Source organism: Nothobranchius furzeri, unplaced genomic scaffold, assembly GCF_043380555.1.
Source record: "Nothobranchius furzeri strain GRZ-AD unplaced genomic scaffold, NfurGRZ-RIMD1 Scf104, whole genome shotgun sequence".
NCBI classification, from domain to species: Eukaryota; Metazoa; Chordata; class Actinopteri; order Cyprinodontiformes; family Nothobranchiidae; genus Nothobranchius; species Nothobranchius furzeri.
In genome coordinates, this window is record NW_027223120.1 from 43,568 (window position 1) to 65,556 (window position 21,989).

General features: G+C 43.3%; 1 protein-coding gene and 1 pseudogene across 1 annotated transcript; both read right to left on the bottom strand.

Annotated features, from left to right (window-relative positions):
• Nucleotides 1–4,989: 4,989 nt before the first annotated feature.
• LOC129159793 (uncharacterized) lies at nt 4,990–17,061 on the bottom strand. Its single transcript, XM_070547895.1, has 4 exons — nt 15,000–17,061; nt 10,199–11,034; nt 7,389–8,475; nt 4,990–5,796 (listed from the first exon to the last, which is right to left on the bottom strand). The coding sequence occupies exons 2-3, from the start codon at nt 10,658–10,660 to the stop codon at nt 8,206–8,208; spliced, it is 732 nt and encodes a 243-aa protein (XP_070403996.1). The 5' UTR covers nt 10,661–11,034; nt 15,000–17,061; the 3' UTR covers nt 4,990–5,796; nt 7,389–8,205.
• A 1,086-nt stretch (nt 17,062–18,147) lies between these two features.
• Nucleotides 18,148–21,641, bottom strand: LOC139065240 (protein NLRC3-like; annotated as a pseudogene).
• Between the last annotated feature and the right edge of the window lie 348 nt (nt 21,642–21,989).

Genomic DNA, 21,989 nt, shown 5'->3' on the forward strand with positions numbered 1-21,989 from the left:
GCTGGCCATCCGTTCCCTCACTGGAGCCGGACTTGGCTTCGCTGTGTGGCGTCGAGGCCAAGAACCACCTTGTTGGACCGCGAGCAGTTCCCTCTTCTAAGCATGACCAGCTGCTGAGGCAGCTCGCCGATCGCGCACACCAGTGCGCCTTCCAGACCGGCGCTGCAGGAAATAACATCGCCTTCTCGCCTTTGGCGTTCCCAAAATGGTGGAGGAGGTTGACGCTCCTGTCGAGTCAGAAACCATCATTACTAAAACTGCTGATGCCATCCTCAATCTGTGCGTGGCTGTACTCACCGGTTCTGCTCGCATTGCTGCCTGGCAGACCCTTATCCAGCGGGCCTTGTGGCTCAAGGCCCTGCCCTCCATTCCTGAACACCTGCACAGGGAGATGCTGGAAGGCCCCATCACCTCTGACGTTCTGTTTGGTCCCCATCTTACGAGCGTCATCGAGAGGGCTCAGACGGCGGCTGAACTTTCAGCCACGGTGCGAGACCTGGTCCACTCTCGGTCAGCCTCGCACTCCGGCCGTTCCCCCAGAGGATGGGACGAACGGCGAGGAAACTCCAGGCGCCCAGCTGCATGGCCAGCCCCGCAGAGCCGGCCTCCCACTGAGGCGGGACCAGGGAGTTGGCGGCCAATGGTTCCGAATGAGTCAGCAGACACAGCCTTGGCAGTCTCAGTCACAGGAATCTCGCCGAAAACAACCACGAAAACGACTCGTTGGGGGAATGTGTGTGCTTATGACTAATGTTAACTCTGTGAATGATTTTGGTTTTGAAATAAAACCCAAAAAACGTCACATCGAGAGCACAGTCCTACAGTCCTCTGCAGAACCCTCTGCCGAATCCTCACACATGATGTTCCCCGCACCAAGCACTGCAGCACATCTGCATGTTCACACAGTCTGACTCGGTCATGTTACACGGCTTGCTGTAAGGGTGCGCTCCATTTGCGCAACGGCCCCAGCCTACGGCCAGGCCCGACTCATCCCGCTTCCCCCACAGCGTTGGGTGGGACGGGATGTCATGGTGCTGTCGCGACCACGCGCAAAGCGCGCACGTTGCGCGGCTCCATCCGCTGGCACTTTGTCGTTCCCATGCACGGGCCCGGCTCCCACTCGTCCTTCATCCTTGGACTCCACGCTCTGCGGTGCGGATCAGCCTCTTCCAGCTGTTTCACACTCGCCCTTTCGAGCACAGCCCTCCATGGGTCGCTCCCAGTTCTCTGGTACAAGCGACGGCGGTAAGGGCGCGAACCCAATCCTCACGTGACCTCGAGCACACGTCCGCTGTCGAAACGCGCGCACGAATGCCTCCCTTTCGGCTACTCGCTAGCGCAGCGCACTTTCTCCAAATGTCTGGAGACCGCGCTGCAGCCACTGCGCACGGCGGGAACGAGGGTTTTATTTTACCGGGACGATCTGCTCCGATGCGCCTGGTCCGAGGACGAGGCGTCAGAGCAAACCAGGAAATTAACAGAGCATCTGTCAACCCTGAGGTTTTCTAGAAACTGGGGGAAGAACTCCATCCTTCCATCCCAGTCGATTGTGTTTCTCGGGGTGGAGCTGAACGCCTCCCTAATGAGAGCACGTTTGTCGCCCGTGAGAGCGGCAGATCTCACCACGGTGATCTCCCGCATGCAACCCCGCAAGATCGTGAGAGCCCTGTTAGTCATGAGACTTCTGGACATGATGGCTGCAGCCCACTCGGCGGTGCTACTAGGGTTGTTGCGCTCGAGGCGCCTGCAACGCTCATCCGCCTCCGGGTACACCCGATACGTCAGAAGAGACGTATGTTGAGGGTTCCCCCCTCAGTGGGCGGGGGCCTCGCTCACTGGGGGAACCCCTGCATCCTCTCACACGGGGTCCCCATCGGAAGTCCTACGTCACACGTATCTGTGTTTACGGATGCATCACTGTCTGGGGTGGGGGGCACGTGCTTGTCCCATACGGCAGCAGATCGCTGGCCCTCCCACACGCACGAGCACATAAATGTGTTGGAGCTTATGACAGTGAGGAATGCGCTCAGACACTTTGCTGCCCTTCTCGATGGCCGTCATGCCGAAGTTCACACAGACAGCCAGGTGGCGACAGCCTACATAAATCGCCAAAGGGGAGTTCGATCCCTCCCACTATTGCGCGTAGCCACAGGTTTACTGTGTTGGGCACATGTCCACCTGCTGTGCCACCTACATTCTGGGGATCCTGAATGTAGCGGCAGACATCCTGTCGAGAGGGGTCCCCGCGACTCCGACTGGCGTCTGCATTCTGCACATCTGGATAAAGTTCGGGGAACTGTCTGTGGAGCTGTTCACGGCTCGCGAAAACGCTCAGTGTCGCCTGTGGTTTTCCCTGAGTCCCCGGGACCAACCCCGTTTGGGGCGGACGCCTTCTCACACCAGCCCTGGCCTCGAACGCTCCTGTATGCGTTTCCACCAGTCCCTCTGATTCCCCGTCTCCTGGACCGAGTTTGGTCAGAACAGCTCTCGGTAATTCTGGTGGCTCCCAGACGCCTGTCCGCGTCATGGTTTCCGGACCTGCAAGCGCTACTGTCCGGCTCCCCGTGGAGACTCCCACGAAGGGAGGACGCCCCTCCCCAGGCGGATGGGAAAATCAAACATCCTCCAGAAATAGGCCAACGGCTGTAAGTCTGGCCACTGAGCGGTCACGCTTAGGGGTTTGTTTCTGGGCTGCCGCATGATGTGGTCACCACGATTCAGAGTGCGCGGGTGCACCATCACATCTTATGCTGCTAAATGGGCAGCTTTCCAGAAATGGTGCACAGAGCGGAATTTTCAAGCGCTCTCCTGCCAGCTGGCGGATGTCCTATCGTTTCTACAGATACTGATGGACAGGGGCCTCGCATTCAGCACTATTAAAACATGCTGCAGCTATCTCATCCTGTCACCAGGATTTTGGTGATGGGTCTGTTTTCAGTCATCCCCTCACAAAACGTTTTCTAAAAGGTGTCAGAAGGAACAGGCCTGTGTCCCGCCCGCTAGTTCCCCAGTGGGATCTAACGGTGGTTCTGCGTGGCTTATTTGAAGCCCCATTTGAACCCTTGGACCAGGTCTCACTCAAGTTCCGGTCACAACTGCCTTGCTGCTGGCACTGGCATCAGTCAAGAGAGCGAGCGACCTAACTCGCCCTCTCAGTGGCTCCCGCATGCCTCAGGATCCGGGAAGATGGAGGGTCTGCTGTTTTATGCCCCAGCCTTTGTGCCCAAAAACATTAATACTTCCTTCAAATCCAGGTCAATTTTCATTGGCTGAACTTTTTCCTCCTCCCCATAATTCTGATGAGGAGGCGACTTCCCATCTTCTCTGCCCGGTGCGCGCGCTCGCACGATATGTGTCACGCACTTCAGGGATTCGCCGCTCACAAAGCATGTTTGTGCACTACAGGGAGTCTTCCCTTGGGCACGCGCTGTTGGCCCAGCGCCTTTGACTCTGGCTATGTGACGCCATTTCACGCTTACACATCAGCAGGGCAGGATCCCCCTGAGACACTCAGGGCTCACTCAGCCAGAGGGATTTCCTCTTCTATGGCGCCCCACAGTGGTGTGTCAATGGAAGTCATTTGTCAGGCTGCTTCATGGGCTTCACCCTGTTCCTTTACTCATTATTATTTACGAGATGTGTCTTCAGGATCCATCACTCGTTCAGTGCTTGGACCTCAGCAGGCTGAGTGAATGCATTATGGCACCACATCAGCCTTACTTGAATGAATTTCATCCTCTTGTGGATGATATTTTTTAGTGGGGGCCTCACTCTTATCTCTGGCTGCGTCAGCCTTTTAAGCCCTGGGCTGAGGCTGAGCGACCCTCACTAAAAGGAGACTTGTTGGGTGTGTCCATTGGTTGAGCTAACCAGTGTGGCGTAAACCCATCCAGCTGCGCATTATTCCAATAGCAGCTCGCTTAAGGGCTAAGACTAGACGAAATAGAACATTGGTTACGTATTGTAACCCCAGATTCTATGAGTCTAGTTGCAGCCCTTAAGCCACTGGCCCCACTGGTTCTGTTAGGACTAAGAGCCATCGGAGGCAAACAGTGGGGTCGTTCCACTTATATAACCCACAAGGGGTGCCCACGTGGTGGGCGTACATTTAAGCTCTTCATGATTGGCTGATGCTGAGATCACCCTTCCAATAGCAGCTCGCTTAAGGGCTGCGACTAGACTCATAGAATCTGGGGTTACAATACGTAACCAACGTTTTTCATCTGATGATATTAGAACATGTCAGTGATGTCTGAGGAGCTTTTACAAACACTGTATAACTAATACTCCTGGAGAGGGTATGAATTACAGAGGCTTCTGGGGAGCCCAGTTATTGGGGTGGGGGGGTGGGGGGTGGGGGTTGGGGTCATTTTGCCTTGGCCCCCAAAATGTCTTGAAACAGCCCTGGGTGTGTGACTGAGTTTTGAAGGTGATCTCAGCTGTATCAGATGTATAAATATGACATGTGTATAACTTATTGCTTTATACAGGTAAAAACGTGTAGTGGAGATAAATCTACCTACATTTTACTTTTTGTTTTGTTTTCTTGTTTTTATTGAACTATTTTCCTGTCCTGTCTGTCTCTCATCTTCCTGCATCTCCTCTAAACTCTCCAGAAAAACTGCTGCCTGGATTCTTACTTTTACTGTAAACCCGAATAAGTTGACTGAACTTAAAATTTTTGAGGTAATCAGTTTCCACAAAAGTTTTAAGTAGACAAACCATATGTTTTAAGTATGGTTGTACTCAAAATTTGTATTTATTGTTAACTTAAAATTTTCAGATAATATTCTATATTTAAATAATTAAGATAAACTTAAAACTTATATATTTTAATTTTAACATTTTTGTGTTACTTGTAGTTAAATTATTTGATGCAACAGAATGTAATTATATTACAACCTAAACTCAAGTAATATGATTATAAACTAATTAAATTACCTTTCTTTTTTAATTGTGTGTGGACCACTCAAAAAAAGTATATGGCGATTCACTTAACATTTTGTTTATTAACATTTTTATGGACTTGTGAAAAACATCACATAAATGTTTTTTTTATAAAACCATCAACATGGAACCACTGACATGGACTGGAGCACAAGTGAGCGTACAAAATGCTGCTAATAACATTTAATAACATTTTTATAAAATCATAAAAGAACATCAGTCCTAAAAGTCATCTTTCTTCTAATATATAAAAATGAAAAACAAAAGGTCAAACACAAAAGAGATTTTTTTAAATAAACAAAAATTAAATAAAATAAATATTTTTTAACAGGTTCAAATAATGTTTATCGGCACCCAAATAACCTTGTATAAAAAAAATGAGGTAAACTGATGGGAATTACATCCACCCAAAGCCTGTAGAAAACTTAAAAGTGCTTTAAATAAAATACTTCAAAGAAGGTGCTCAGTAACAGTGTGCCTGTCCTAACAACCAGTTGCCTTGCATATCTTTCATAACTACTCACTCTGTAACAAATCATTTCTAAGAGCATGAAGGCTGGGTTTCAGTGGTTTGCCATCATCAAGCCCCATGAAGACTTTCTGGACAAAGGTGAATGTGTGAACTAGTTTCCTGGGGTAGTCCAAATGCAGAGCATAGATCAAGCCAAACAATAAGGCATATGCATCAGCAAATCTGGCAATATCACGGATCACCAAGTCGCCTTCCACCACAACAGCCATGCTTGAAGGACTGAAATGGACTGGACTGGTCTCAGCAGAGCCGTCAGCAACCACTGTGAGAAGGGCAACTGGAGTGTCAGTCAGGTTCGTCTCATCCAGCGTGCCCGCCTGGAATAAACACAGTGTCAATAAGTAAGTTTGACTTGAAGGGCCGTGACAAGCATTATTTGTAATCTAGCAAAATATTCTGCAGTCTTGTGGGTAACACGTTAGTGACACATCAAGAGTCCTCTATTTACTATTCTTTTAGAAAATGTGTAAATTAATTAATTAGATTTGTGTGTTTATAGCAACTAGGGTTGGGTATCGAGCGGGAGACGAAGGCGGGCAAAACAGGAAAGGAATCTAGTAGCGGACGGACATTGTTCCGGGTCTTCGGTAATTGGCGGAGATGTTAGTGAAGGTGGAGAAGAGGGCGAACTAGAGGAAAAACAGGCAGATTCCTCCTCTATTTACAAACTCCTGGGGATGCAACAAGTGGGCATGGTGCGTCGACTACTGGATCTGACGTCAACGAATTTTTACAATCAAGCCGTCGACGTCATCAACGCTTTGCTACAAATCTACCAACAGGTATGGTTTTGTTGGTGCGTTAACGCAAAACTGCAGTAAAACATAAGTCGGAGAAACAGGATGCCAACTCATCACATGAAAAAGAGAACATCAAAAAGAATGTGAGAAAGAAACAAAATGAAGACACAGGAGAGCAACAAAACAGGAAGCAGAAAGTTTGTGCCCCTGCCCCGCGAAATAGGAAAATGAGCGCCGACCAGAATTAACGAGTAGCGTTTAGACTACCGCGTTCTTGCTTCAAATTTAAGGAAGTACCTGGCTGATGCAGAGTTGATGAACTTTTCATGGACAAGTGTTTAAAATATAAATATATGAAAACACATCATGACATGAGAATAATACCTGTAAAACAACGTGTTTTAGCTCTGCTTGTCAGCTACAGAAGAACATTTATAAACATAAGACGTACAGTCGCCATCTTAAAAAAACGGGGCGACGGAATTCTGGTGTAATATGCATGTTCACTACAGTGGACGGTACCGCGGTATGCGTGCGTCTTCCATGGTGAAATATCCATCAGAAGAACGCATCACATTTGTCCCTGTCCTCGTCATGAATTAAATAAACGTTAATTTTACCAGGTAAAAACACATTAGCTGTAAACCTGAGGGTTGCTAGTCCGTTTGATTGATAGCTGTAGTTCATCTCCGTCCTCAGTCTCAATCAACGTTATTTGAAAAAAAAAAATAAAGAAATGAGTTGACTTTACATCCTTCTGTTAGTGCAGCTGGCCACGTAGCAAGTTGTTACCATTTTACTGTGAAACCAAGTAAATAAAAGCGATAAAGGGCTACAACGGGCTTGTTTTGACTAGCTTCACCGGAATTTTGACGTGTGTAAACGGTCTTTTTGCCGACCATCATGGAGAACGGGGCAGTCTCGTGCAAAGGGTCAATGGCGAAATCAGGGTTTCTGTGTGTGCACAATCTATTTGGGTTTGCCTCCTCCCACCCCCACTTGTGACACACACACCCTAATTTGAGCCCAGGTTTGATCCCCCCCAACACACAAGTCTAATGCAATGTTTGTTAAAGCAATTGTGAAGCTGCTTTGTAATAAAACCATATAAAATAATCCATGGTATGTTATCTCACTGGTAGAATTTAAGTAATGCAAGAGACACTTACATCACATGTCTTAAAGAATTCTGGGTCTTCCTCCCGCAGGTATACTGGAAGGGCACGTAGCACTGCAGTCCGTTTCACATCGACATCAGGTGCTTCCTATAAAGGGAAAAGAAAATAAGAGTTAATTTAACACTAAGTTTACAGGTGTCATTGCCTGGGGATAATACATGTTTATGACACATTAGGCTCTGCATAATTTTGGAGACATTTCTTTTGAGACACAACCTGTCTCTCATGACAAAGAGCTTGTTTCTTACTCATTTGACAAAAACCCTAAACATTTTTTTTTCAGGGTTATCTAGACTAACACTTTTGTTTTTGCTCCCATTTTTTAGGCCTGTTGGATATACTGCCAAGTTCTCTGAAACGCCTTTAAAGACGGCTTATGGTAGAGAGATGAACATTCCTTTCATGGGCAACAGCTCTGGTAGACATTCCTGCAGTCAGCATGCCAATTGCACGCTCCCTCAAAGGTTGCAACATCTGTGGCATTGTGCTGTTTGATCAAACTGCACATTTTAGGGTGGCCTTTTATTGTGGGCAGTCTAAGGCACACCTGTACATTATTCATGCTGTCTAATCAGCCCCCTGATATGCCACACCTGTGAGGTGGGATGGTTTATCTTGGTAAAGGATAAGTGCTCACTAACACACATGTAGACAGATTTCAGAACAGTATTTGAAAGTCATGGGTGTTTTGTGAATGTGGACCAAGTTTCAGATGTTTGAGTTCAGCTCATGAATAATGGGAGCAAAAACAAAAGTGTTGCATTTATATTTGTCTTTGGTGTATATAGAAAACAGATGTTCCCAGCAATTAACAGTAGCCCATAGGCAGTCTAAAAACAAGCAAAATTGAGTGATTAACATAGAAACTTTTTAAATTTGTGGTAGCAATTTTATCTTTATCAATATTCACCTGGTGATCATAATGATTCAGAAAGTTTCGCAGAGCCTCCGATATCTTGCCAGTGCATGTGGCCTTCTGTCTGTATAGAGCCATAAGTCGTGGTGTGTGTCTGTCAAGTTCAGCATAGAACTGTTTCTGCAGGTTGATGTTTGTGACTCGGTGGAACTCCGCACAAACCTAAAAATACAGGAACATGAAAACATCCAATATAAAGCAAAATTACTGGCCAAATTGAGAAATCTTATATTTAAAGAGGGATTTCCAAATTTGTGCCCAGTTTTATCTTAATGCTGTCATTTTAACATTTGTTTTTCAATTTGAACTTAACCTTTCCAACACAACTGTATCACAAATCTGAAATAAATTTTTTGGCATCATGAGCCTAATGAATGTAAGAAAACTTCTCTTTAATTCAAGAGAACATCAGTTCCTACATTATAGACTCAGCAAGTTTTATCTGTGGTTGCCTGTCTACTTAAAGCCGGGCGTACACTGTGCAACTTTTTCACTTTTTTGAGCTGATTTTCCACTCGTGCGACAATCCACAAGATCGGGGCGAGTTTTGCGCCGAGTGTCGTGTAGTATACAGGGGGTTACGAGAGGCAATTAACACCACATGACCAGCTATCGAGAGCTCGCACAAACTTCTGGCGTGTTTAATATTTTGCTCGTCCCTCGTGAGGGTATCGCACTTTTGAAGCGGCGCTGCGAGCAGCTGCGACGCAAAAAGTATCAGAACCGCTCACGGCGCATACGCAATCCTGCATCAACACCGCTCGCCTGCTATTTCCCTAATAACACACTTTGTTCGTTTTAATTTCTACACGTTTTTTACTCACAAAGATTGTCAAGAAAGAGTGTTTGTCGTGTTCATGTCAAATTAAACTGATCACAAAACACAGATTTACTTTCTTTATTTCATTTTACTCATCCAGCCCCCATAAATCCCTGTGTGTCCTGCAGCACTCCCGAAGGACAACAGGCAAAACAAGACAAAAAAGTCTCACGTGTTGAGTAAAAACTGCTATTTTTAGCATATTTTAGGGCCGACGTGTTGCTACCAGGCGTGCAGTGTGAGCAGTCAGGTCGCATCCAAGAACTGGGTCGTGCAGTGTGAGCACATGACTCGTGAGATCTACCCTGCGAGGAAGTCGTACAGTTTGAGCTGAAGCTGAGTGCTACGAGTGAAAAAGTGGCACAGTGTACGCCCGGCTTAACTCATTCACTGTCATTGATGACTAAAGTCGTCATTTTAGATCCCACCGTTCACTGCCAATGAAGACTTAAGTCGCCATTTGAATGTTTTTACTGTGTGGGCATTGGAATGAGCCCCCGCATCGTGACTGAACCTCTCACCTCTAAAGCCGATCTTCATCCGCATATATCACACATGACGTGATCAGGAAGTAGAAAATCCATGTGTTAGATCGTTTTGGGTGGCTGCTGTAAAAAAAAAGTGAGGTGCGAACCGGAAAAGCTTCTGCCGATCACAATTCAACAACGGATTATGAAAGAACGGATAATGCTCGAAATGCGCAGATTCTTCATGATTTAAGGTGAGTCTCCACTTTGTTTTGGTTGTTTTGGCGTCAACATCCTAGCACACAACGTTCTGTGACTCTTAAAAAAAACTATAAAATTGGTGAGAAACATTGGCAGCGAAAGGGATTTACCGATCAGGAAACGGCTGGCAGCGAATGAGTTAATGTTGAAGCACCACAACTAATAGGGTGCTTAGTTGTAGCGCTTTAAGATATTTTTTCTACCTATTTGAACAATGTTTATAAGAAGTACTTTGTTTAACATGTTAAATAAATAAATCTGAATCTGAAGATCTGCTGAACTTGCATTGTTTCAAGTTAAATTGAATAAGAAAAAAAAAAATCAGTGCAACACCAACCTGTGAGTGAAATCGCAGAGCTGGCCATTTCTCTAAGAAGTCCTTCACCATTGGGTTTTCTTGAACGATCTCATGGCGACGCAGTGCAAAGGTTGTTTGCATCAGTTTTTCAATCATTACTTTGTTGGGCTCGGTCTTCTCAACCTCATTTTTTATCTGGACTCTCAATTCCTCCAGACTGGCCTTATCTTCTCCTCTTGGAAAGTTTGGGAGGTAGTTTACCTCAGCTTTTCGTGCTCTTTTTATGTTGGAGTGGGGATACTCTCCTTCTGGGTTGTTGATACTCCTTCTACCAGCATTCACGGACACCTCCGCGCATCCGGCTCTGGCTAGCTTGGTGCGGTAACTTCCCATCTTAAATTTTAAACTGGTCTTCCAACCATAACTTCCAGGCTCATTAAGACATGGATGAGTGGTAACAAGAGCTTCTCTCGTAGGCTTTATTTCCCTTCTCAAGGACATGTTCGACTTCGTAAGAAAAGGTAGGTACTGGGAAAGTGTCAGGCCAACACTTCAGATGCTGAGCTAAAGGCACATGAGGAAGGATGTCTGTGTCAGAACTTGCACAAGAACTGGCATCACTTTTGGATCGCACTATTTTTAATGTGCTCTTCTCTAGTAGCTCTTGAATATCATGTAGACAGGTAAGTTGCCCATCAAAGTCAGGGTCTTCGTATTGTAAGGTAAACTCAAAGTCCAGCCTTGGGTTGAGCTTCTCCCGGAGTATGGTGATTAGTTCTTCCACTGACTCAGGCCGCTTAGTTAGAGAAACCTTCACAACAACATCTGTAGTGCTGTAAACTCTCAGCAGGAATTTCTGAGATGCTGCCATCATCCTGTGTATAAAGCAAGGAATGGAGATGATTAAAAAATACTACAATGGTCTCAACACATATAAAAACAATGAACATCATACCATTGACCTTTTTTTATGTGTCCTTTTATGGCAGAGTGGTACTCAGAATTGGCATCTGAGTACCAAGCAATAGCCCAAAAGATTTACTGTCACAAGTGGAGCAGTACCTCTTGTGGTAATGCATACACATAGCCTTTACAAGGTCTGATAATTGTATACTCAGCAATCATTACAGCTGTCAAAAATGGGGGGTCAAATATACTATAGTCTTGTTTTCCAATTTTAATTTAAAAAGTACACTGTAAATTTCATAACAAAATAAACTTACTATTTATGCTGGTTACTTTGGGTGCATTCTAGCATTTTATGGCCAATCTTTCAACAGTCCAGAACAAAGGTAAGTATTTTACATGTTACATAGTCACAGGCCATCATTTCATTTAGTCACGGTAAAAACTAACCCTATTTCAACATCATAATCTACATTTTCTCACCAGGCATACAAACAATACATAAGAATTTACACAGCAATTATTTTACAAAACAGAGACAAACTGCAGGAGAAATATTTGGAAAAACACATCATGTGATATTAAATCAGTGAGATACATCTAAAAGGAAACAGAACTTCTAGTAGCAAACTACTTTTTACAGACTACTGTCTAATGTTGCTCTCTTACCCACCCCCCCCCCCCCACCCCCCCCACACACACACACACACACACATAGCATCTGCATTTTGAAACTTTGGGGTGGAACAAATCTTAAAATATATGTAAATCACATAATGCAAATTCACTTTCAGTGTAGAAGTATAAAACGTTTTGGTGTCAAAAGAAGTTTCCCTTCCACGTAGTATGCAGAAAGGGGTAAGCGGTCATTAAACTCTGACATGCAGTGGATAGCCATACAACTTGGGTAGAGTTCATATGACCTCATATGTTCAGTGTAGTTTGACCTGTGTTCTTTGCAAAGAAATGCAGCATCATTGTTAACAAGGAGGATTTTTTTGATCTCGCTAAACTGTGGCAGTCCCCCATCCTCCCCCACAGACACAAACATTCCAGGGCTGTAAGTTGTGCCATCAACAATGATCTTTGATGTGCTGTAAATAATTCTGCTGTCAGTTTTAACCTTTATGTATTCTTGTGCAACTTCAGGAAGATCTGAAACCATGACAGAAGTAACGTGTGTCGTCTGCTGATGCGGCTGAAAAAATGAAGGTGCACTGAGGTAGTAGGCCACCATGTGTTGGTGCCGTGTTGCTAATGTTTTTAACACATTCTTAAACTTTTGTGTGTCATGTATTACCCTCTTGAAAAAGCGATGCTTAACCTCGAACCTCATTGTCCATAAGTGAACAAGTGGCCCAAAAGCACGTATAAGAGCTGGGTAGTGCTCTATATAATGATGTTTTGGAAGCAGTCTTAACTCAGGAAACATGTCCTGCAGCACTTTTCTGTGGTCATCTATCTTTGATTGCAAATACTGTATGGACTCTTCATCAAATCTTGGGCGCAGCATAAGCTCAACAACCTCTTTCAAATCCATTAACACTGTCCAAGCAGCATCTTCCTCAGGGACTACATTACCGTTCATGAATGGCAGTACTCTCAGCAATGTGATATTCTCATGACCATTGCCACCAATGGTCCTCTTTGTAGAGAAGTTCTTTGAGATGGGCTTTGGTTTGTCAACTTTATCGGAGTGTTGGTAAGGAAAGGACAAGATTTTTCTATTCAACTGCTCCAGAGTAAAGTATTTCTGCCGGACCATCTCCTGAATACACATGGCCAACTCCACTGGTACAATTCCCTCAAAAAGGTCATGGAGGACATCAGGAGGGAAGCCTGTGGTTGTATGAAAATACTGCAAACTTTCAGTCAGGATGCAGTTCCGTTGCCTACCTGCCTGACTATGACCATCCCCATGTAGAACTTCCTGCACATTTTGGTCATAACTGGCTTTTGTTCTGAGGCTAAACTTGCCATCTCCAACATCATGAGACTGAATTAGGTCTCGTGTTGCATTGCAAAACCTACAAATAAATCCAGTTCTGAAACACTGACTAAACCCAGCCAATGAGTGGGCTGCCAGGTTGTCAGCTACAACGCACATGATAGTCCCTTTAACAGATTTACCGAGGCACTCAATAAATACACCATCTTGCTCAAGAGTTTTTAGATCTTGTAGCAAAGGACCAAATGCTTTTTCATAGCCACACCTGTGGAGATCAGGTACCTTACATAATGCTGCTAGCTGAATGACATGCAGACCTGAACGATATTTACTTGGCAAATCAGCAAACATCCAGCATACTGCACACAGTTTGTGTATTTTCCTTGAAGTGCCCAATGGATTGGCAATTTCAAGGTCATCAATGTACAGTATCAGTGGCAGTGAAAGCTCTGATGAAGAAAACAACTAATTTCCTTGGAAATATGACCCATCTCTGTGGCTTGTGTAAAGACCCTCATAAGAGATATGTGTTTCCATAATTCTGTTAAGAATGTCTGTATGTTGGAACATTTTTTGGATCATCTCAAGTATAGGGACATGAATTGCTGTACAACCAGGCTCCAATACATACTGAACAAGCATTACCACAGGGCAGTTCTTTTCAATAAACGTTTTTCTATGTTTATTTGAACAAAAGTCCTCCCCTTTAGCTGTGGCACAAGCAAAAATATTTGCATTATTTACAGCATTCAGCAAATCATTAAGGATAGCCTTGGAAGGAGTAACCTGATGCCTTTGTAATACATCATGCAGAGTCTTTTTAATGAGAGGCTTTGACAATGAAATGATTTGTGCCAGAGTATCAACTATTTCCTGAGATGCCATTTGAGAAACATGAAGAATACTTTCCATCTTCAGGAACAATGAAGACAAGTTCTTGTGTAACTGCTCTCTTAACTGCCTGGTATCACAAACACTGTCTACCTCAGGAAAAGCCAAGTCATCCAAATGCTCATCATTAACATCCTCAATGGCAAAGTCACTAGTGCTTTCCACTGGCCTGCTGTTTTCGTTTGACACAAGGACATCACAAATATGGGGTGCCATTTGTAAAGTCAAACAGTCATAATCTAACAGCAATATTTTTGGTTATTTAGCATATCATTAATTCACTAACTAAATATTTAATTTACTAATTAAATATTTATTTTGGAACTAAATATTTAATTTGTAAATTAAATATTTATTTTCCGAAATAAATATTTAGATCCCAGCTAAATATTTATTTTGGAGCTAAACATTTAGTTTGCAAAATCAGTATTTGGGAAATAAATATTTAAGTCTGACCCAAAAATATAAACTATAGTGTGGAGCTAAATAACATCATGGAAAATAAATATTTAGCTGGGATCTAAAAATTTCTTTGGAAAATATTTAATTTACAAATTAAATATTTAATTTAAATTTTAAATATTTATTTCCAAAATAAATATTTAATTAGTAAATTAAATATTTAGTTAGTGAATTAAATATTTATTTTACAAACTAAGTATTTAGATCAGACCTAAATATTTAGTTTGCAACATAAATATTTAACTATAAATTAAATATTTAGCGTGCTAACTAAATATTTATTTGGAAACTTTAACATTTATAAATGTATGAATAACATGGTGAAAATATGACTTTGAAAAAGTGAACTCTCAATTTTTTCTCTTATGATATGCTAAATAACAAAAAAAATTGCTGTTAGATTATGACTGTTTGACTTTACAAATGGCACCCAATAGAAAAACACTATAGTTTGAAATGAAGTAAGAATGTAAAAAACAAAAATAACATTTCTTCCCGCTTTGCTGATTTATTGAATCCTTTTTGTGGGTTTTTTGCTCATGAAAGTTAAGTTATGCTTCACTAGTGACTAACTGCAGTAAATGATGCTTTGCTGCAATTATTGTTAACAATATTAAAGTTAGACGTAATTACCACTTTTATCTGAAGAAGCGCGTCTTTATCCCCGCTCCAGCTGCTGAGATCAAAGTTGACAGAAACGGGGATCCGTGCCTGCAACCCGAGCAATTAATCCGCGTATTTCCAGCAGAACACGTTTGCCGAAAGATTTGTGCGATAATCACACTTTCATTTTCCTCATACTCGACTCACGTGACCAGGCGCAAATGTTCACGTAACCAACGCAATTGTGTCATGAATATGCAAATTAGAACGTTGCGACCTCTAGTAACCTCTGAGCAAGCGTCAGCAAGGCAGATCAGAACGCTTCATAGAAGCACGTGATCATAAGCTTTGATACGTCATACAGAGAACATCATTTCTTACTACAAGTCATTGTTGGTCAGAGCACTCGACGCGATTTTAAAATGCAATACGATATAGAAGAATACAACTGGGAGTTGAAAAACAAAATAAGCCAAACTGAGAGAGAAATTCAGAAAGTGAAAGATGAAATTTCAGCATTTAGAGAAAAATCTGCTTTTGAGTATAAAATACGAGAAGCCAAACATGCAGAAAATATGCAACAGAGAGGCTTGAAACATGATGCAGAAATGAAAATCCTCCATCAAAAGATTTCTACTCTAAATAAACTCGTTTTAGAGAATGACAGTCGAATAGCAGCGCTCAGAAAGGAAAATGACAACCTGAGCGTTTACAGAAAATTAAAAGAAAAACGCGATTTTGACACAAAAAAGATTGAGCGACCTCCGAACAGACCTGAGACTAATAGAGAAAGGAAGATCAGCCAGTTACATAAAATGAGTCAGCTAGCTTTGAAGGACGCCTCAACACAAAGTAATGATGGGAAACAGGCTGCATTGGGAAAAGATAATGCTAGATATAATATTTTAATTCAAGAAAAGATGCGTTTTTGTGAAAACATGACAGGGGAACTAAAGAAAACAGATGAGAAATTATTAAAGGTAGATGAAAAAATGGCTGCACTCAGGCACATCAGAAGGCTGCAGTAAAGTGAAGATGATTTGAAACAAGAAAGGGAAGAAGCTTTTGTGTTAAGATCTTTTAATCCAGAGACGAGAAGAATAATGAATTTATTTCCCAGGGAGGTACCGATCTCTCAACCAAAAGAGGCTGATGTAAAGAAAAAAGTTAGAGATCCAATGAGTTGGTTACGGGAATAAGAGGGTTAATCCCACAGTGGGGGTGTCATTTTTAAACACAGATGAGGGGAAAGTGTCGAAGGGGCATGCTAGCTCAGGCAAATAAACACGAGCTAAACTTTCTAGGGTCATGGGTCGGGTTGGGGTTGGGAGAGATAAGGCTGAAAGAGAGATGCTAGATCTTACCTTACTGACTTTGTCTCTGCGACACCAGGTTGGAGTAATAGACAACCCTCGCATCTCTGACTACAGAGTTAACGGATGTCAGAAGGTGGACGGGGAGACGTGTTTTCATACACAGGCTGCAAATGCTGTAATTGAGCCTGGGAGTTTACTGCAGGAACTGATCTGGTTCTGAAAGGACAGATGTTGTCCAGAGTGGAGAGGCAATACTCGTTAACCTGAGAGGTTAATGATGATAAAAGATAAATGACCCGCTCTTTCTAACACCAGCTGAAAGCTCATTCACGCAAGAGTCTGCCTCTCAGGGGCCACGCCCACAGGGCCAGCCTTTCTGGATGTGGGTGGTGTGTCTCCCCATGAGCCTGGGACAACAGGTCCTTGCAAAGCGGCAGTTGCCATGGGGAACCTCACGGGAGTTGGGAGATTTCCACCAATCAAATTTTCCCCGGCCACCGTGGGATAGTTAGCATGGCTAGTTAGTTAGTTAGTTAGTTAGTTAGTTAGTCACTTAGTCAGTCAGTTAGTCACTTAGTCAGTTAGTTAGTTAGTTAGTTAGTTAGTTAGTTAGTTAGTTAGTTAGTTAGTTAGTTAGTTAGTTAGTTAGTTAGTAATGTGGCTCAAAAAGCTGAGTGCACCCCCACAAATGTCATCAAAATGACTGACTCAGACAATATCAGCCTCAACCCAAGATGTAGTTAGCTAGTATCTCAGTTAGTTAGTTAGTTAGTTAGTTAGTTAGTTAGTTAGTTAGTTAGTTAGTTAGTTAGTTAGTTAGTTAGTAATGTCATTCAAACAGCAGCATGCATCCCCACAAATGTTCCATCAAAATGGCCGGCTCAGCCAACATCAGCCTCAACCCAAGTTAGTGGGATGTGTATCTCCCCATGAGCCTGGGACAACAGGTCCCTGAGGAGCAGCAGTTGCCATGGGGAACCTCACAGGAGTTGGGAGATCTTCACCAACCAATGTTTCCCCGGCCACCGTGGTGCTATTAGGATCATGGACAGGCCCTGCTCCCTCACCCTGGGTAAAGTGGGGGGTATGGGGGCCTCTGGAGGGAACGCATGAAGGAGAGACCTTGGCCACTTGTGCGCAAGAGCAAACCCCCCCCACCCCCCACCCCCACCCCCCCCCACCACCACCCCCCCGGGGCGCCACGATCCTGCAGGGAGAATTTAAGTGGGCACTGAGAATTCTCTGTTGATGCAAACACATCCACGACTGCCTGACCGAACCTCATCCAGACCTGATTCACCACTTAAGGATGAAGCCTCCAATCTGCGTAGATTGGATTGCCTCTGGATAGCAGATCAGCTCCGTAATTCAGAATTCCTGGTATATGAGTCGCTCTCAGGGACTGCAGGTTCAAACTGCTCCAAATGATCAGTTTATGTGATCATGTGTAAACAGGGGGACCTCAGACCTCCCTATCTGTTGACACATTTTTAACACAGTGGGGAAATTCACTAGTTACAGGTGTCTTTAGCAACAGGATAAAAACACTTTATGAATTATTTAGTTGGATTAAATCCTTGGGAAATGAGTAATAAGCTGTTTTAGGAAGGTGGAGAGTAACGGGTTACGGCACTGTGTGAAACTTGGGGGGTGGGGTGGGGTGGGGGTGGGGGGGGGGGGCTCCTAAGGCATCTGTTCCTCATGACCTGATGGGAATCAGCCTGTACAGACTTTCCCTCCTGATGCTTTCCAACAGCTGCTTTCCTTCATCACTTTAACAGTCAGTGAGTCACTATGATTTTCCTATATTTCACTCACATTTATGGTGGTGGCAATGTTTATGAAACTTCAGATCTGCTGTATTTGATTTCACTTTTGCATCAACAAGAGTTCAGCAGTACTAACAGCAGTCGTGTGAGCACGGGAATAACACAACAGTCTTGTGTTTCGGTTTATCGTCTGTGAAATATTCACCTGAAATGATAAAATATATACAGCTACTTACAGATAAATAATTAGGTGCATTTCCTGTGCCCTCAGTGACATTAGGCCCAAGGTGAGATTATTATTAGCATAGCGATTAGAAAATAGAGCCAAAGGAACTGTTTTAACATCAGCACGCCACACCAAGCACTACAGCTTTGTCTGCTGTCTGTACAAATTATTACATTTACCTATTTATTGAATCTGAATTATGACTTCAGTTCAAACCAATATAGGGTCTTGAAATGTATTTTCACTGAGTTACTTTTAGCTACTCAAAACACAAACCTAGAGTTATTAGGCTACTTAATAACAACGCTTCATGATTCTTTGAAATTCTTCTACACTTCTTGTCACGTTTAGGAGCAGGAGGTTAGGACCCAAGATGCAGACCCAGGATGACACGAGGCAGGAATGTTAAATAAAGAAGAATCCTTTATTTAGGATGACAAAATAAAAATCCAAAAGGGGCAGGAGGCAAAAAACCCAATAACAAAATGAAGCAGGGAAAAATCCAAAAGCTCACTTCATGAGCAGAGAACCAGAGACCAGGAGGGAGAGACAACAAACAACGCTGACATAAAACAACAATGGACCGACAAGAACAATGAGACAAGGAGGGCTTATTTAGACAGGGAGGAGCAATTAGGGAAACAGGAAGCAGGTGTATGGAGTGAGGCTGGAGGAAGGCAGGTGACAACAATTATCTGGATGGGGAAGAGAACCAGAGGAGGGCAGATGAACCTAACACTATATAAAACACAAAACTAAACCTAAAGACTAAGGGAAGGACTCACACAAACACATACACATACTGACACTCACAAACTCATACACATACAAGAGGCTGTGGCTACAACTTAAGACACACAACAGAGATGCAGACAAAGGACACATGAGGGCGCTAAGAGAACACAAAAGGAGAACCTGGAGTAGGAACTGGAGGAGCTGGGGAACAAAGGGACACAGAACATGACACTTCTATCTCTAATAACCTAGTGAATAACTTCCCTCAGTCCGTTTCTAATTATTCAATCAACTTGCAAAAGCAAAACTTCATGAAGTTATTTAATTTTTTATCTTATTGTTAAAAATCAAATGTTATTGTCCTAAAAATCTTGTCATCTTTCGACTGTAGCATTAAATATTCTTAATAACTAGAAATGTAACATCTATAAAGCATCAAATCAAATAAATCTGACAAATAAGGGAAAAATGTCTGTGTTTATGTCCCCATCTTCACAGATTTAACAATTAGTCTTAGATACATTCAATTGTGGTGAACTGTTTATTTGCGTTTTATACAAACAATTGTCTGACATGTAAAATAGTAACATTTAAAGTTTGGATGTAAGAGGTGAAAATAAAGATTTTAAAAGTTCCAAATCTCCCAGTTGCCCCTCCACCTTCTACAGGTAAAAATTACATCTAGTTATACATTTATAAGTTGGATTTGACTGAAGATTTGTGTTTTTTTATCTGAGATTATTGTTTTTATACTTTTATTAACTGATTCAATTATGTCCTCCCACTAAAACTGACACAACCATTTCTTCAGGTCAAACACCTCCAGATCTTTTTCTGAAGACAGTAGGATAAAGACCAGCGCTGACCACTGAGCAGGAGACAGTGTCTGTAGAGAGACGTCCTGAACTCAGAGACTGTTGGATCTCCTCCACCAGACAAAGATGATTCAGTTCATTCAGACAGTAGAGCAGGTTGATGCTTGTCTCCACAGACAGACTCTCATTGAGCTTCTTGTTGATGTGATCAACTGTTTCCTGATTGGATCTGCTTCCTGTCTTCCCCAGCAGGTCTTTTAGGAGAGTCTGATTGGCCGGCCGGGACAGACCAAGGAGAAAGCGTCCAGGTGTCCATTTGGACTCTCAAAGGCCTTGTTCACAGCACTCTGATAGAGATCATTTAGATTTGGACCGCTGAAAAGTTTAGACCACAGAGAATGTTGCTGTTTGTCTTCCATTAGATTGACACCAGAGCTGATGAAGGTCATATCGACATGCAGAGCAGCCAGAAACTCCTGAACACTCAGGTGGATGAAGCAGAAGACCTTTACCTGGTACAGTCCTGTCTCTTCTACAAAGATCTGTGTGAACACTCCTGAGTACACTGAGGCTGCTCTGATATCGATGCCACACTCTGTCAGGTCTGATTCGTAGAAGATCGGGTTTCCTTTCTGCAGCTGATCAAAAGCCAGTTTTCCCAGAGACTCAATCATCTTCCTGCTCTCTGGACTCCAATGTGGATCTGCCTCAGCTCCTCCATCATACTTGACCTTCACTTTGGCCTGAACAACCAGGAAGTGAATGTACATCTGAGTCAGGGTCTTGGGCAGCTTTCCCCCATCTTTGTTTTTAAACACCTTCTCCAGAACTGTAGCAGTGATCCAGCAGAAGACTGGGATGTGACACATGATGTGAAGGCTTCGTGATGTCTTGATGTGGAGGATAATCCTGATGGCCTGCTCCGCATCTCTGAATCTCTTCCTGAAGTACTCCTCCTTCTGTGGGTCAGTGAACCCTCTGACCTCTGTTACAATGCCAACACACTCAGAGGGGATCTGATTGGCTGCTGCGGGTCTTGTGGTTATCCAGAGGCGAGCAGAAGGAAGCAGGTTCCCCCTGATGAGGTCTGTCAGTAGAACTTCCAATGAGGAGGACTCTGTGACATCAGTCAGGATCTTACTGTGGTGGAAGTCCAGAGGAAGTCGACACTCATCCAGACCATCTGAGATGAACACGACCTGGAACTCTTCAAAGCTCCTGTTATTTTTGGTTTCAGTGAAGAAGTGATGAACAAGTTCCACCAAACTAAACTTCTTTTCTTTTAGCACTTTCAGTTCTCTGAAGGAGAACGGAAACATGAAGTGGATGTTCTGGTAGGCGTTGTCTTCAGCCCGGTCCAGAGTGAACTTCTGAGTTAAGACCGTTTTGCCAATACTAGCCACTCCCTTTGAGATCACTGTTCTAACAAGTTCGTCTCTCCCAGGTGGGAGTTTGAAGAGGTCTCGTCTGATTGTCGTTTCTAGTTTTTTTAGTTTCCTGGACGCCACTTCAATCTCTCTGATCTCATGTTCATTGTTGACCTCTCCAGTCCCTCCCTCTGTGATGTAGAGCTCAGTGTAGATCTCATTCAGATGTGTTGGGTTTCCTGCTTTAGCAATCCCCTCAAACACACACTGGAACCTCTTCTTCAGGCCAGATTTAAGTTTACGTTGACTAAATGCAACACAACATAAAGTATGTCAGGGTGTATTTTATGTAAGTACACGGGAAACTTGATACTTCTGCAAATAACTTGTTTGATTAATCTTTGTACCTGTTTGCAGATGGTCAGCCAGCTGGTCCTGCTTCATTCTTTTGAGGAAGTGTTATGGGAAACTTTATGTTAATTAATTCTTGATCATGGACTCAATCAACTGAATGTAAATGTATTGTTCTATGTCTCTTTGCATGACACACACACACACACACACACACACACACACACACACACACACACACACACACACACACACACACACACACACACACACACACACACAATCTCTCTCTCTCTCTCTCTTTTATCTCTTGGTATAAATAAACTCTGTGACCTGTTGTTTGGGGCATTTTGCCACAGTTATAACTGTTTGACGTGTCTGCTCATTGTCTCCTTCTCTCTTCACTATAGGAAATGGGTTATTGATAAACATATTGATAAA

Excerpts from the sequence above, each read along its gene's own strand:
- LOC129159793 (XM_070547895.1), bottom strand. The coding sequence starts at position 10,660 with ATGTCCTTGAGAAGGGAAATAAAGCCTACGAGAGAAGCTCTTGTTACC. Across the intron at positions 8,476-10,198 it reads CTCTGCGATTTCACTCACAG|GTTTGTGCGGAGTTCCACCG; the intron begins GTTGGTGTTGCA and ends CTGTATTTTTAG.